This window comes from Chenopodium quinoa, unplaced genomic scaffold (genome assembly GCF_001683475.1).
Source record: "Chenopodium quinoa cultivar QQ74 unplaced genomic scaffold, ASM168347v1, whole genome shotgun sequence".
In the NCBI taxonomy this organism is placed as follows: Eukaryota; Viridiplantae; Streptophyta; class Magnoliopsida; order Caryophyllales; family Amaranthaceae; genus Chenopodium; species Chenopodium quinoa.
This window is the reverse complement of record NW_018744718.1, coordinates 1,538,357-1,556,067: the sequence shown is the minus strand read 5'-3', so window position 1 is coordinate 1,556,067 and position 17,711 is coordinate 1,538,357. Positions and strand designations below refer to the sequence as shown.

Here is a 17,711-nt window from a genome sequence, read left to right as displayed (position 1 = left end):
GAATTGGATCATCGAAGGTCTTCCCAATACCTAGGACTTAACACAACAATTAGAACAACCAATTTTAACAATCCACAATACTTAACACACTAACCAACACATTAACCCTTAATCACCCACATTTAATGTACTACACTTGCCAATTGAACAGAATCAACCACAATATCAACTGTCCTGCTTCTTTTCACTTCTGTCTGAACACAAGCCATACTACTATCTCTCGATCTCTTCTTTTCACACACTGCATCACCCCTTTTATCATCTCCACAACCCGAAACCGAGCTAATCAAAACCGCCTCGAGCACGTCCCTTACATCCCTCGAACCATACTCTCGAGACCAACCATTGTTGATCACAAAACTATCATCATAAAACAAAGTATGAACCAACATCAAAACCCGAAAAACCCTCGCAAGTTCCGTGTCCACTACTTCTTGATCATCAAACACTTTCTTAATTGGAAAGTAATCATACCTACCAATTTTCAAAAGATTTCTCTTACAAGATTCCTCCCAAATTTCCTCCGTATCATCCACTATTACAACAACTTGTTCATGTGATAACACAACTTTGTCGAACCCCTTTCGCCTCTCCTTTACACAATCCTCCCTCGCAACAATCGAACAATTACTCGGAAACCCGGCTTTAGACACGAGCAACTCGTGCACTTGTCGTGCGTAATATCGACTTCCCATGGTGTATATCGACAACTCGAACATCGAACTAACCAACTTAATAAATTCACGTACACCCGGCCTTAACTTCACCACACAATTACCATTACAAATCTCATAAACATCCTCAGTCGAGTTCGTGCTCGTGTCAATACATCCCTTCTCCATAGACGTGAGTTTGTTCATCATTCTAGAGTGGATTAGGGTGTGGTCCAAGTCAAGGATTAAATGGAGTTTCTTCGAATTTAACAAGTATTGGAGATTATTGTCTCGAATACTAGTAATCTCACTATTTGTTACTGATGAATTCATTGTAATTTTTTTGGAAAGATGAAATCTTTAGAATTGTTTTAGGGAAGATGAAAGAAAGAAATTTTTAGGTTCTGGGTACTTTTTTTTTTGACGGGAAAGGTTTTGGGTACTTAAAGCTAAAGTCCAATACATATATAGATTATATATGACGTATAATAGGAAATTAAAGCTAATGTTTTGATTAACAAAAATCTATCTATAAAATACTTTCCATATTTTCATCCCTAATCCATCTATGCCGCCTTAAATTTTTTATAATTTTATTAAAACCAATCTGTCCTTAAGCTTGTAATTTAGATCTTACACGGTTTTCCCTTCAAAAAAAGATCTTACACGATTTTGTTGCACCGTGTTTTTACTAGGTATAAATGGATAAATAAATTTATAAATAAATAAACAATTTCTTGATATTCAAATTGTAAAAATGTATATCTAAAATAGAAAGTATATCATTTTGAAAATTAATGTCGAGTAAATTTTATCTTTACAAAGAACTTGATATAATGACAAAGGTAAAAATTTAACATTTTTTTTTTAAAAATAAACTTTTTGTAAGACAAAATTTGTACTTTTTTTTTTTGAACTTGATAATTGATACTCTCTCGATTTCATATTGTTAATCTTATTTGCAATAATCTTTTTGTCAGACAAAATTGATCGAAATAGGAATTGAAGAACAGTATAAAGCGAGGAAGATTTTTAGCAACTATCACCTAAAAATTTGTACTCAAGAAAGGGTTTGAACTAATTTTTGATAGGTTGAATTGGATTGAAAAGATAAATCTAATGGAGTCTTAACATAATTGAAAATTTAAAAAAATAATTAAATTTGATATTAAATCTGATGTGAAGATGGATTAAAATCTTAAGATCATAGGGCTACTCTTGCTGATCATTTTACAATCAAATCGGTTTGTCAAAAAAATAATAATAGTCACAAACAGCTTATAGTCCATCCCTCCATGTAGGGTTTAGTCGGTTCCATCACGATGAGATTTAGATTAGGTGTATTTAATTGAAAATTTAAATCTCTTATAGGATGATTGTAAGTTCTGAATGACTATTATTAGTTATTAAATTAAATGAATACACCTCTTTCTATTTTATATAAACAAAATTTTGAAAAATTAGAAAGGTTAAAATAGATAGAAAAAAAAAGTAACTAAACAGTATAACGATTAACAAAACCTACAAAATTTTTACTTATATAAAATATAGCCCCAAAAGACATAATATTATTTAAATGCAATATATATTTGTATTAAAAAGAATGTGACAAATCTTGAAAAACTCAAAGTTTTTTAAAAAAAGAAATTTTATAATTCCTTATTATTAAGCATTTATTCTTTTGATCTTATCTAGTTTCTTGTAGTTTATACTGTTTTTTTTTTTTTGGAGTAGTTAGGGGCAAATACAAGTTTATCTGCCTGATAAACGAATTTTTGTTAATTTGATGGCATTTTTGTAAATATATTGGAAAAGTGTGGTTATTATTTCAGTACTTTTGGTGAGCTGTCCAATTACCGTTTGCAATTTGCTTTTACTATTTGGTGAGGAAATTACATATGTATCCCTCAACAAGTACATGAAAAGACATATGTACCCCTCAACTGCTACTTTAAAAGACGATTGTACCCCCAAATAAACAAATTTTATTTATCTAGGGAATTAATTGGGTATAGCTCAGTAGTTAGTTAGGGTTTTAGGGCTAGATAATGGATCATATATACTCCTTTTTTTTTTTTTTTTTGAAACAATGTACTCCTTATTTTTTGATGGTAGTAAATTATATTAAAAAATAGAACAAGAAAACAATAGGTTTTGTTTGGTATGGTTGTGGTTTTTTGTATTTTGTATTTTTTTTAAAAAAAAATCATATAATATATGTCATTTAATGATTAAAAATTAGTCAAACTTATAAAAATCATGATAATTATAAAATTGTCAACCAAAAAACTAAAATACCTTTTTCTTGTTTCCTATTTTTTATTTTTTATTTTTAAAAAAACACATAATTGAAAACAATAAAATTAAACAATGTAATACAAGGCCATAGTTATTAGTTAATTTACTTGCATTGCAAGAACTTTTTTGATAATACTATTTAATATCATAAATAAAGTAATATAATTAAATTTTTGGATAAAATATATCAATTATGAGCTATATAATCATTAAAACATTATATTAATTATATTTCAAACATTATGTTACCCTTTCAATACATCCATCCCAACTTATCTCTCAATGTTGATGAAGTTACACATATTCAAATTGATAATACGCACTTGTTAAACCGCAAGAAGCTAGCTTCACTTAGTTCTTGATTTGGACCATACCCTAATTCATGCAAGAAAGATAAAGAAGTTCAAGTCAACTTAAGAGCGAGCCATGATGTGCGATGATATTTCCGAGTTTAAGCTTTCGAGTGGTGAGGAGTTTGTTGTGAAGTTAAGGCCCGGTGTACATGAGTTTCTTAAGCAAGTTAGCACTATGTTCGATTTGTTAATATGCTCCATGGGAATCCGTGAGATGCACCTAATAGAACAGAAGTAGAGAGACCTCCTGCGCTCAAATAACAGTATTAAAAAATTAAAATCATATACTAAATGGTAAATGAAGATTGAGAAGTCATACTTGTATTATATTATCATAATAGCCCTAATCAATATGATGGGCACAAATTAATCCTAGAACAATTTTTCTAAGATACTCATTGAATTAATGAACACGCAAATACAAAAACCCTAGGAATCAGATTAATTAGAACAACCCAATTTAACAATCCACACAACTTAAAAAATTAAACAACACAACAATAAATGATCATCGAAGGGTCTTCCCAATTCCTAGGGCTTTAACACAACAATTAGAACAACCCATTTTAACAATCCACAAAACTTAAAACATTAACGAACACATTAACCCTAAATTACCCCACATTTAATGTACTACACTTGCTAATTGAACAGAATCAACACAAGCCATACTATTATCTCTCGAACTCTTTTTGCCACACACTTGATCACCCCATTTATCCTCGCAACCCGAAACCTGAACGCGATGTAATCAATACCGCCTCGAGCGCGTCCCTCACGTCCCTTGAACCATACTCCCGGGGCCAAGCATTGTTGATCACAAAACTATCATCATAAAACAAAGTATGAACCAACATCAAAACTCGAACAACCCTAACAAGTTCCGTATCCTTTTCTTGATCAATAAACCCTTTCTTAATTGGAAAGTATTTATACCCGCCAATTTGCAAAAGATTTCTCTTACAACATTCCTCCCAAATTGTCACCGTATCATCAACAATTACAACAACTCTTTCATGTGATAACACAACATTATCAACCCCTTTCGCTTCTCCTTTACACAATCCTCCCTCGCAATAATCGAACAATTACTCGGAAACCCGGCCTTAGACACGAGCAACTCGTGCACTTGTCGTGCGTAATACCGACTTCCCATGGTCTATATCGACAACTCGAACATCGAACTAACCAACTTAATAAATTCACGTACACCCGGCCTCAACTTCACCATATAATCACCACCGCAAGTCTTATAAACATTATCCTCAATCGATTTCGTGTTCTTGTTCGAGTCAATAGTTGTCTTTTCCGTAGACGCGAGTTTGTGCAACTTTCTAGAGTGGACTAGAGTGTGGTCAAAGTCAAGGATTAAGTGGAGTTTCTTTGAGTTTAACAAGTATTGGAGATTATTGTCTCGAATACGATTAATCTCACTTTTTGTTAGTGATGAATTCATTGTAATTTTTTGGATAGATGAAATCATTAGAATTGCTTTAGGAAAGACTAAAGAAACAAATTTTTAGGTTTTGGTCCAAGATATATATAGATTATACACGACATATAAAATACTTAAAGCTAATAGGAAATTAAAGCTGATGTTTTGATTAATAAAAATATATCTATAATATACTTTCCATATTTCCATCCCTAATCCATGCCGCCTTAAATTTTATAATTTTATTATAAAAAAAAAAAAAAAAACAAATCGGCTAATGGGGGCTTGTTTGGCATCATTTTTTGTTTTCAGTTTCCTGATTTTTTGAAAACTAAAAACCAAAAACTGGAAACAAGAAAAAGGTGTTTCCACTTTTCTGTTGTCAGTTTTCAAAATTATCATGATTTTAATAAGTCTAAATTTTTTTTGATTCTGTGACATATATAATATACTTTTAAATAACAAAAAACCAAAAAACAGAAAACCACAGCGATGCCAAACGAACCACAGCGATGACAAATTAGCTTGTAATTTAGATCTTACACGGTTTTGTAGCACCATGTTTTTACTTACAAATTCTTAAATAAAATTAATTGTATTGTGAGTAGAATTTTGATTTGTGTTATTTTTTAAATTTATTAATTTTTCTGATTTATTAATTATGCAGTGTTAATAGTGAATTTTGGTGTGGAAAAGATAATTAAAAAAATAATATTAATGTTGTGAAATAAGGGGAAAGATGAGAGATGGAAAGAGAATAAATCTATATATAATATTCCATATGATAAGGTGTATATATACATACAATATATTAGGGTTTGATTGGATAAGAATATAAACCCTAGATCTAGATTTTTCCGGAATGATACAAAGGAGGATAATGGATATCCACAAATATTTCATAACACTCCCCTTTGGATGTCCATTATCGAAGACTGTGCCTCATTAAAACCTTTCTACGAAAAACCCTGTGGGATGAAAACATAGTGAAGGAAAAAGAGTACATCATTCTTCGTAATACGCTCGAGATGCTGCCTCATTAAAAACCTTACCAGGAAAACCCAATTTGGGACAAAACCATGGTCAAGGGAAAAAGAGTGCAGCGCGTATTTTCTCCCCCTGATGAATACATAACTTGAGATCTTCTAGTGCCGCAACGATGAATCCAATATGTTTGGATATCTTCTCATATGTAGTAAGTAAAGTATCATTCGTTGATCTTCGACTCTCCTTAGCTGAAGTTGCATCTTCAATTCTTCAAGTATTCACGTGAACATGTGAAGTGTCTTTCATTTCACCATACATGTGTTTATCTCTAATATCATTATTTCAAGTCTCTGTTTAATAGTTGATTTAAAAATTAAACTTATGCTAGTTGATTTAAAAATTAAACTTATGCGGTTATGACTTTTTCTGGAAGTCGTTAATAATAGAAATTGATAATTATTATTTGATCAAACAATCCTTAATGATCATTTGATGACAAAACTTGACATTATTAATGTCGTTCTTCAATTTCATATGAATTATTATATAACATATGCAATTATATACATTAATCATGGTTCTTCTGGATCATAAGAAACAGTCTCACACATAAGTAACCCGTTTCTTTAGAAGTTTCATAATTAACTGCACAATAATTTTCTACGAATACAAATAGTAAATCTCACTAACTCTTATATACTCAAATTTCAGGTTGAGATGTCAATGATGTAGTCACATAAAATTTTCAAGAGTTTGATAATTGTAATATTAAAAAAATTTTGTAGGACTAGTTATTTAAAAATTATTAAATCGGTGTTTTCAATAATTTCATCACAACTATAAGCCCATTGGAATATAAATATTTTTTTGTAATTTCCTTCAAAGTTACAAATACGCCATACTATATATATTTTGAACAAATATTCACATATACCACAATTAATGTATATAACTAATGCATCAATATGAGACATAAAAAATAAAATATACAATGAGTAATGCATCTAACAAATTTCAATATACGCAATGAATAATTCATTAACCTATGACTCACACATGTATATGAACATACATAAGACTCTGCAAGACACTGTACAGTGTGGATTTAAAAATCCATATTTCATTAGACTTCTGGTCCATAATAAACTTATGATTATTATCATTATGTCGACATTAAAATGGATATATATTCCAGATCCCTTATTCACTAGTCGATTATATCATGCATATGCATTATTTATCGGTTCCATCATATACCGGTATCATTATATAAAGTTACAATTTTAATTTGCATGCTATTTTGACAAAGATATCTGAATACATTTTTCATTGGTACCAACATAATTTTTCTTACATCACAGGCCATCTATTGTAACAATTCAGATATCTACACAACTTCAAAGGTATTTCATACACCTGGTATTAATATACTATTACACTATTAAAAGTGTCAACTGCACTATCTTGCCATATACCACATCTTTATTTTGAAACTGATTATACAATCTACACTTCAGGTGTAGTGTTTCAAGTATATATACAATTGGCAAGCTTTATCTCAATGTGCAACATATCTTGATAGCATATGGATAAAAGTTTGCTAGAAAACATTTCAAATTACCATTATTTATAAAGGAATCATCAGTTTTATTTTTTTTTTATTTTTTTTTTTATTTTTTATTTTTTACTTTTTTCCAACTTACTCCAATTCTCCCCCTAAGTTGGTAAAATATCTCATATATAGGGGCATCACAGTTCTTCACCAACTTAGTATACAAACTTTCAATAAAATTCATTTCATAGGAGGATCATAATCAACAAAATTTATCTCTCGGAATAATTATATTAAAACAAGCTTTAATCTCTTCTAGAGAGCAATTTTAAATTATTTCTTCATAACGCATATGTATTTATTATTAACTCTTTCATAATTTGTTCTCTTTAGGAGATCAATAATTCAATATCAATGGGAGACATATAATGTATAGTTGATGACTTTCCTTATTTTCCTTTTTTTTTATGTGCTAACATATTATAGCCCCAATCAAAAGAATTGTTATACAAGCATAAATCACTTGCTTGTAATTTTACTAGTTGGTGATCTTCTAGATCTGTAAAGACTTAAATAGTGTATTTGGTGAGCTTCTAGTCACTTGATAGTTGACAATAATATATAAGTTATTTTGGTGAACTTCTGGTCACCCATTACTCTTTTATATAAAAAGTCAAAACTTATTAACCCTTGAAATTTTTTATATATACAAATTATTATGAATTACAATCCAAATATAGCTCAATCTCAATGTTATGTCTTGTCATTCAATTCATTTCATATATTTAACATTAAGAGAGCGTTAACACATTATCAAATGAAACTTCAGGTTTCCATAACGGGTAATTATTAAACCCGAATGACCTAATTTAATTATCACATCCAATCACTTCTATAGATTTGAACTCTGGTTAATTTTCCAACACTAGTGATCACTTTCTTAAACTTAATTCATGCATGACCATGAATGTATTGTGATATTAGAACACCAAAATGTGTTTCTTTATACAATTGGAAAGACAATCAACTAATATTTTATCCAATAATTACATATATATACTCTGCTGGAGTTTTGACTATAATCTTGATATATGTTAATTAATCTTGTTGGATATTTCATACTCTTTTGGAGTCTTTTGTATAATCATGAGACATATTGATTTTACTAAAAATGATTTTATTCTAGAAATGTAATGGGATTTATCATTTCCTCAAATTTGTCATTGTCAATATTTGCTCCATTCCTTTTTCCGAAGGTTCTTCTTATTTATTTATTTATTTTTAATCTATTGGACTACAATGCTTCAGCCGTGCTTTAGGTTTCATTAGTAACCGATGTTGTCCTTTTGGGACAATAAATTTAATTGGAGCATTTACAACTAGTAATGATCAATGACATTCATTTATTTACATCCATCTTCAGGATGGTGTCATTTGTAAATATGTAATATTATATGGTCGCTTTTATTAAATAAATTATTGACATTGATATTAATGCTATGTATGCACTACAGACCATCAATATATCATACAATTAATGTGCAACGATTACATATAATAACGAAATGAATAATATCTCCCCCTAATCCTTGCATGTGGGGATATGAAATAAATTAAGTTATCCAACAACTTTGAAATCCTTTACACTTAAACCATAAATTATTTTGGTAATGTCATGTATCAAGCAAAGAAAAATATTCTCATAAAACTCTTACTTGTTCCTCTTGCCCAATCATATTAATCTTTGTGTTGAAAATTCTGTAAACTATGGACATAATACATTCTTCAAGTAATTTGCTCAAAATAGCATGTTTAATGAATTTCTTGAACTCATAACACTATTCTTTGCTCAAATACTTATGAACTTTATAATCAAGAATAATTTCATGCAAACATGCTTGTTACCTTTTTAATCATTCAAATTCTCACCCAAAGTTCAATAACTTGAATACTATTCAATATCTTTTGTATAATATTATTTCATGACGTTGTGTTTATAGAATCACGTTAGTATGTAGTGGATATCTAAGCAACATGCTTTAGCTTTGTAAATCATGCACATCTCTTTTTATTATCCTTAAGGGTTTTGAGCCCTTTATATGTTCAAACTAGGAACTTTAAGTCTATGTGTGTGAATACTCTTTATAAATATAAGGAACTTCAGGTCCGCACATCATATTCAACTTACATTCATTCCAATAATCTAACTTTAAGTAGGTACATAATACTATAATTGAATTTAATCACACATCAATCAATATAATGTATATAGTATGCTTCATAATTTTATCAACTTATAAGGATAATAATAATAGGTACATAATAATATAACTAAATGAGAAGGTAAAAACAATATGAGAACCTACTACTTCACGCTTTAATAAAAACATACCTGAATTGATTGAATCAACTATACTGTCGGATCAATTATATCAATATATTGCCTGATAAAGCTTAATTAGAAAATAGAAACAAGCACATAAACAACCAACATTAACACGTTCACGTTAGTGGAAAACCACATGGTTCATTTCATACTTGAAATATAAAAACATAATTCAATACATAAATTATAAATAGTTTCACATTTGCCTTAGGCTTACTTCGTACAATTTACAAACATTCGGCATTAAACATAGGATTTCACAAACAAATTATATGGGTAAATAATTGCTAAATCAAACCATTCATATTTGCTATCAAGCATGGAGAAATAACCAAACTCATTTACGGATAGGAAAAGTAATACCAAAATCTAGCAAATATATGTACTACAAGTTCATAAAAACACTAGTGGAAAAAAGGTCATCCGTAACGGGCAAAAAGGGCCCATCCGTAATGGGCAGCGTCCGTTACGTATGCGGCCGTTACGAATGGCCATTGTTATTCCATGTTTCCGTTACGAATAACCCATTATTCGTAACGGATATTTCAAATGTCCGTTACGAATAACGGGTTATTCGTAACAGACATTTCATGTGTCCGTTACGAATAACGACATTTCAAGTGCCCGTTACGAATAACCTGTTATTCGTAACGGAAATTTCAAGTGCCCTTTACGAATAACAAGTTATTTGTAACGGGAATTTCAACTGCCCATTACAAATAACCCCATTATTTGTAACGAGCATGATATTTGCTCGTTACAAATAGTGTGTAACCCAATTTTTAAAAAAATCCAGCACATGCTGCTGTGCTGGATTAGCTAGCTTGCATAAAAATTATAGGACAATTATTTTATTAATTAGTTGAGATAAAAATAGTACTTCATATTTATACAATGAGCAAAAAAAAAAAAAAAAAAAAAAACATTTATTATTGCCTAAATAATTAAAACTAAAAACCTTCTGCTACATTGATTCTTCTTAGTCCAAAGCTATTTAACTTTTCAATGATCTTCTTAGTCCAAACCTTCTGCTTCGTTGATTCTTCTTAGGCCAAAGCTATTGCTGCATCAATTCAATCTCTTGCTGAAGGGCCCATACTTGATCTGCAACATCGAATAATATATTGGCCTCTTGAATCAATATAGAGCCAATCCACTGGACAGCTGATGCAATAATGGTTCTACCATAGTTGTGAGCTTTTGGTGTTTACCTTAGTTTTCCTGTTAATATTAAAGATAGTCAATTCTAACTTACAACAAACTCACACACATTACGAGGATAAAAAGAATTATGAGGCATCCTACTATATATAGCAATGAACATTTTATTTAGGTGAAATTCTTAGATCTTTTCACAATTGAGGAAAGCTTATTCTTCAAATAACCAAAAAGATACATCAATGAAAGTAAATAATACTTCAGTAACCAGAATGATACAAAGGCAATATATCTTACACTCTGGTAATTCAGGGGTTGTCCTATTTTATGGGTTTTAGGGTTTATCGTCCATGAATTTATTTGCTTCCGCTAGCACTCATAACCGTTACATACTCAATGTAACAATGACAATAATTTATTCATATATATGATCACAGTTTTTCAGTATACTAGCTAATGCAGGTTTTTTATCACTTTATCTTCCAACGCACAGCAGACAGCACTTTATCTTCCACAGGTTTTTTATCACTAGGCCTAATCCTTGCAGTACTGGCAGACATGAACAAATTATTTCACACTAAAACTAAAACTAAAAAGTAAAAAAAAAAAAAAGTAAAACCTTAAATCATGAAACTCTTAAACCTTAAAGTCAAATCAGTAATCAGGTAATGCATTATAATCAATTAATGAATCAAGATCACAAAATTCGGACTCTAGGAAATTCTTAAACTTTAAATCATATTCATCAGCTAAACACATCAAATACTTAAAACTCTGTTATAAATCTTTAATCATATATCATTTTATCCAATTTTTCAATTCAACAATCCAATAACTTCAATATACGAGGATTCATATAAAAATGAAGCAATCAATCCACAAAACATGAACCAAAAAAAAAAGCATAAAAATCGTAAAACAATCTAAAATCCAAATAATCAAACATCAAAACATGAAAAAATTCATCAATTAATCTACTTCCTTAGATCTGAACCAAAAACCAATCAAATTACAGAACAAAATCAATTGCAAAAAACAGTCAAACCAAAATCAATTTGAGGTTATTTTAGTGGCTTCAACTTTACAAAATTAAATTAGCTTTTAGGTTGCACACATGAGGTGTTGAGAGAGAGAGACCTATGCACATGGAAATGACTCCAAAACGACAATCTCTTCCTCGGCGTTTCATCTCATTAAGTAAAGTAGCTACACACCGGGCACCTAAAAAAAGAGCAAAGTAGGAATTGAGTACAACAATACACTAATCAACAAGGCTTCGTTATTGTCTACCTTATTTTAAAAGATTAAAACTAATTTCACGCACTGAAATCAGATTTAGATTTCTGCTGATAACCGAGTTTTACAATGTATAACTGATTTTTACTGATATAAATCCCCCCTCCCCAAACAGAGCCTAACTCAATCAATAAGCATTTTCTCTAGTAAAGCCAAAATGCATACTTGTAGCTCCCAAGGGATGTCCAAGGGCTATTGCTCCCCCATTAACATTAAGTTTCGCTGGATCGAGGTTCAGCTTTTTACAACAGTAAACATACTGAGATGCAAAGGCCTGCATTGAAAATGGATGTTACAAATTTGAGAAATGGTGTTGAAGTCACCACCTGAAAATATGAGGCAGCTTGTTCAGAGTGCTAACCTCATTTATCTCAAATAGATTGATATCGTTAAGCTTTAGCCCGGCAGATTTGACAGCACCAGGAATGGCAAAAGCTGGGCCAAACCCAATAACAGAAGGATCCACACCAACAGTAGCAAAGCTCCTAAAACATAGGATTAATAATAGCAATTCAACCTTACAAATAAACTACAGTATTTCTCAAACATCAAACTCACAAAATCAAACAAGTGCGGATAATTTAAGATTAAAATACGCAACTAAAACCGAAATTCATTTCCAACACTATCACTTCCTCTAAATCAACATGCAAACAAAAAACATCAAACACAGAAAACAAAATTCAATGGGGATAATTGATTGATTGATTGATTGAAGCCGCCATTGTTGAATTCTCTGACAGTCTAACCTACAGCCCATATTGGGATAATTTGGGTGATGTCTCTAACAGTCTAACCTACAGCCCATATTGAGATAATTCTAATCCAACATATCAAAGCATACTAGCAACTCACATAGCAACACAAAAGACTTAAATGAGTTAGTTAGCTAAATGCCTCACACTCTATCACTATAAAAGGCGCAGAGGGTCCTCTTACAAGATATAGTCAACTGTTCTTTCTATGTTCGAGATCCGTTTGATAGAAGAAAATCAGAATTATTTGAGAACAAGCCCATCGGATGCATGCAATTACAATATATTAATTTTACTTGAAACATTACCAAAAAAATGGATTTCATAAGTGAAATTAGCATTAAAGAAAACTAAACTAATTTCCACACCAAAGTCGTCCTTCACAACACCCCACAAATTGATAATTCAGAACAAATACTCCCAATTCCGCCCATGTAAGGTAGTACCACAGAGATTGCTAAAAAAAACATGACATTGACATTCACAATCTAAATTCTCAGTTCCCAATAACAATCCAATTACAATTAACATTAAAAATTCAACTTTATAGAAAAAAATATATATAAATTCACCAAGAAATAAAGAACAAAGATTAAAAAACTAACCTTCTTCTTCTTGACAGGTTTGAGGATCTTAATGATACATTTCTCATTATTAGTACAATGAACACCTTCAAAAATCTCGCTGTACATCCCTCTCCCAACCTTCCTCACCACCTCATAATCATCCTATTCACTGCAAATTTCCAATTACCCCAATTAATCAACAGATCGAATTGAGAATTCAATCAAATCAAATCAAATTAATTCAAAAAAGAAAAAGAAAAACAAACCCCCATTGAACAGTAAGAGCCTCGTAATCCCAATAATCCTATTTACTCGTTCTAAAATTTTAGCTAGTCTTTTTATATTGGAACACGTGAATGTTGGTTTTCAATCACCATAACCGGAGCAAGCACGAAACCATCAACACACGCCAAAGCCTAATTCGAATGAGTACTTCAACAGGAGAAACTAACAGCAATCCAACCAAGCAAGGAAAACGAATAAGCAATTGTCTTCACATAAAATATGTGTGTTAATACATTAAACGACTGTGATACAAGCCAAATCTGAAAATTAAAAGGAAATCACAATTTCAATTTCATCAGTTGAATTTACAGAAATTAACGACATCACAATTCACAAATAAACCAGATCATATCAATAATGAGAATATTGCAGGACATTTCATATAATTCATCGCAATTTTTTTATCGTAATTTGAAGATAACCGTCAAACTTTCAACTAAAAAGTCAAGCAGAAATCAAAATTCTCAAGGAAACAACAACAACAGATAAGATTCAGAATAAGAATAGTAAGTGAAAAATAGCAATACCAGCTTCGAGGACAGTAGAATTGACGTAATCAGCATCATCGGCTTCAAAATTACCAGTAATGCTATCACCATCATTCGGCGAGCTAAAACGACACCGAATTTTGGAAGAAGTTCGAATACAAGGACAATTAGTTCTAACAACATTAACATCGGAATAAACCCTAGCTTTGGAAGCAGCGCCAGGGCGACAAATCGATAAACTAGCATCAAATAAATTTCAGATTAAAATCCAATAATAAAACCCAAAAATTCTACCAATTTGAATCTAATTGCTACAGATCTAGTAGCAAAAACAAAACATAAATTTAAAAAAAAACACATAATCAAGAGGAAAGGAAATATGGAGGTAAGGAGAGGTGGTAAAGAGAGTGAAAGAGAATGAATCTTGAGGAAAGAGAAAGACAGTGAAAGAGGAGAGGGGAGTGACGGCTGATGAGGAGATGTGTGAAACCCTAAGTAACTAATGGGCTCATCTCATCAGTTGGACGCCTGGACCATTCATTCGTAACGGGCCCATGATGTCCGTTATAAATAGTATACTATTCGTAACGTGCGGTATTTTGTACGTTACAAATAGTATAGTATTCGTAACGGACATTATTTTTGCCCGTTACGAATAAATAAGTATTCGTAACGGACACTATTTTGCTCGTTACGAATATCTTAATTGTAACGGGCAAAGCTTTGCCCGTTACAAATAGCCTGTTACGAATGAGATTTTTTCCACTAGTGAAACCATACGTTCATAGAATTAACCCCAATAATAATTCTAAATACCCTTTTAGATTCAAACTAAACAAAACTCATAGTCAAAACAAAACTACTAATTAGTTTTTCTGCATCAAATTCAACTATTCCCAAATTGCTCATTGAACTCCAAGAATAATAAAAATACGAAAATTTGAGAAACAATATAAACATATTATGTAAAGGTTTAAAATTAACAATAACAGGATAGTTGAGAACGAACTTTCCTGATATCAAAACCTTTCCCACTATAAAAACCAGCCTTATCGTCAACTTCATGTTGTCAACGACATCTGTTAGCCTGTAACTCATGAAAGAAAAGAAAATAAAGTAATAAAGTATAGCCCTTAATTAAGGCTAATCTATAATATTATGGATAGATGATAAAGATGATTCAAGATAAACAAACCAATGCAATCGAAAAATAATATGAGTAGTTCTTTGTAACCAAATTATTAATACCGTGAGACTCCTTGTACTAGTCCCAAATTAATTAATGAGGATTGGGAATGATATGACATTCTTGAAACGTGTGATGATCAAGATTAATCTCCTTCTAATTTCTTCTCAAGATGCGACACAACAAAATAATAATGAGTATAAAATTTACATATTGATTAGAGTTTGGTGCTAATAACATGTTGTTTGATTAGATAAGAATATAAACCCTAGATTTAGATTATTCCGGAATGATACAAAGGAGGATAATGGATATCCACAAATATTTCATAACAATTAACAAAAATTGGGGTTTTTATGGTTTTCGTCCAGTTGAAGGCCTGTGAAATGGAAGTATTGAGACTTTGGGAGGAGGCTAACAACATGATTAAATAAAGGTCACTATATCTATTACTACATTAGTGTAGAAGAAAGGTTGTTATATTATTTAAGGTTCAATGTATATAGTTAGGTGATTTAGTTTCTGCTCTATATAGCTGTCAGCTTCAATGAAATATAATTGGTAGCTCGCTCTACTACACCAAAGTCTACTTTTAATTTGTTGTAAAGCTTTCTTGTTCACGTTCCCTTGTGTCAAGGTTTCTAGTGTTCAACAGATAAAAAATCAAGAAATAAAATGCTTAAATCATTTATTGAATACTGATTATTATGATATATTGTCTTTTATAATTGACATAATAACTTTGATTTTGGGATATATATTTTTTTGGAATAGTAACTTTTTTTATAATATAGTATCTTTTATAATTGACATAGTAACTTTGATTTTGGGATATATATTTTTTGGATATATATTTAATAGCCCTTTATTCATCATCCCGAGCATGCTAGTTATGTGTCAGAAGAACTACGTCAAGCGAGCGGAACGTTTGACCCACAATAATCCTCTGAAAATACTAGCACGTAATAGAGACGAAGATGGTGGTAAAGAATACTCGAGTACAATATCAACCGGAAGAATGCCATTTTTACCGATACTTTTACGAGGGGTGGAGGAAGTTTGTCAAAGATTACCCACAGCTACAAGCGGGTTCCAACATCGAGCTTTATTGGGATGCAGATAAAATTCTACTTCTAATAGGATTACCGGCCACTCCACCGAAAGAATCGAGCCGGTTATGGTGGAAGTGAATACAACAACACCCAAAAATAGAGAAAATATGCAAGATGAGTTTCATAATTTTTTATTATTTTTCTTTTTTATTTTTCATTTTTTTTTTGTTATAGATACACATTGGTAATTGGATTTTCCGGTTATAAATATACTAACTAAGTATTTAGAACGTTATATTTTCTGGTTTCCCTCCTCTTTTCCTTTACACTCAATCGTCATTTACTTAGTTCAATAAATAACTTCTTTAAACTCTTTGAATTTCCATCCAATCTTTAAATCTCTTTTTTAACATGGAAGAAGAGCTTGAACTAACATACACATCTATTGCCGAAATTGTCATGAGATGTATGAAAATAGAGCAGATAGAGTAATCTCTGAACCCTTATAGTTCCAGCAATAAACATTGATGCACCCGATCGCAGGCAGTATTGATTCGAGTACTATGTATCTCCCGACAGAAACCATCTATACCGTTATTTATATCACGGGTGGGATGACTTTTTCGACAACCACCGCCAACAATTGCGACTATTTTATAAAATTTACATTTCTTGGCACAATGATGAACTGAGTATCTAATGTTGATACGACTAGCCAATGTTTTTTTTTGATAATTTTTCCCACGTTAAATATTGTGTGTCCATTTTCACTAGTTATCTTGCCTTTATTTTTTTCCTACTTATCTTATCAATCTCTACATCTTTAATTTGCCTCCGCTGTGCACTCACCAACCCTTGGAATGGTGAGTATTACAAGAGAACTTTCATTATAAGAACTCACAAAGGAGTAATACAAATTAAGAATAGTGTATTAGGGAGATTTTGTGTATGTAGAAACTCTGATCATGATATATATCTTAGAGAGCTGTATTTGTAGGTACATTGGGAGTATCGGAGTATTAGAGGATATGTAGGTGGATACATACTCCAAATGATGCCAAATACCTTATATTTATAGGTGATGTAAGGAGGTGGAGGAAATGTGTGGAATTTTCTACACACAAACTCTTCAAATTGTTCACATAAATATAGAACTTTCATGAGCATTCACTATTTTTAGATTCTTCTACCATTCTTCATCAATTTCTTAATTATTTTAGAATTTTTTAGAAATCTTAAGAAACTTGACATATAATGAGTT

The 17,711-nt window shown here is 31.0% G+C and overlaps 2 protein-coding genes across 3 annotated transcripts; both read right to left on the bottom strand.

Annotated features, from left to right (window-relative positions):
- Window positions 1-122: 122 nt before the first annotated feature.
- LOC110703100 (RNA polymerase II C-terminal domain phosphatase-like 4) lies at window positions 123-842 on the bottom strand. The gene has a single exon (XM_021880855.1). The coding sequence runs from the start codon at window positions 840-842 to the stop codon at window positions 123-125; it is 720 nt and encodes a 239-aa protein (XP_021736547.1).
- Window positions 843-10,526: 9,684 nt separating this feature from the next.
- LOC110703296 (3-ketoacyl-CoA thiolase 1, peroxisomal-like) lies at window positions 10,527-14,729 on the bottom strand. 2 transcript variants are annotated; one of them, XM_021881082.1, is made up of 8 exons: window positions 14,252-14,729; window positions 13,706-13,886; window positions 13,479-13,608; window positions 12,480-12,603; window positions 12,284-12,392; window positions 11,960-12,043; window positions 10,876-10,885; window positions 10,527-10,768 (listed from the first exon to the last, which is right to left on the bottom strand). In XM_021881082.1, the coding sequence occupies exons 3-8, from the start codon at window positions 13,523-13,525 to the stop codon at window positions 10,738-10,740; spliced, it is 405 nt and encodes a 134-aa protein (XP_021736774.1). In that variant the 5' UTR covers window positions 13,526-13,608; window positions 13,706-13,886; window positions 14,252-14,729; the 3' UTR covers window positions 10,527-10,737. The 2 variants fall into 2 exon arrangements, with proteins under 2 accessions (XP_021736774.1, XP_021736773.1); XM_021881081.1 differs by lacking the exon at window positions 13,706-13,886 and having other exon boundaries at window positions 14,252-14,728.
- Between the last annotated feature and the right edge of the window lie 2,982 nt (window positions 14,730-17,711).

Excerpts from the sequence above, each read along its gene's own strand:
- LOC110703296 (XM_021881082.1), bottom strand. The coding sequence starts at position 13,525 with ATGAGAAATGTATCATTAAGATCCTCAAACCTGTCAAGAAGAAGAAG. Across the intron at positions 12,604-13,478 it reads AACCTGTCAAGAAGAAGAAG|GAGCTTTGCTACTGTTGGTG; the intron begins GTTAGTTTTTTA and ends CCTATGTTTTAG. Across the intron at positions 12,044-12,283 it reads ACATCCCTTGGGAGCTACAA|GTGCCCGGTGTGTAGCTACT; the intron begins GTATGCATTTTG and ends CTCTTTTTTTAG.
- LOC110703100 (XM_021880855.1), bottom strand. The coding sequence starts at position 842 with ATGGAGAAGGGATGTATTGACACGAGCACGAACTCGACTGAGGATGTT.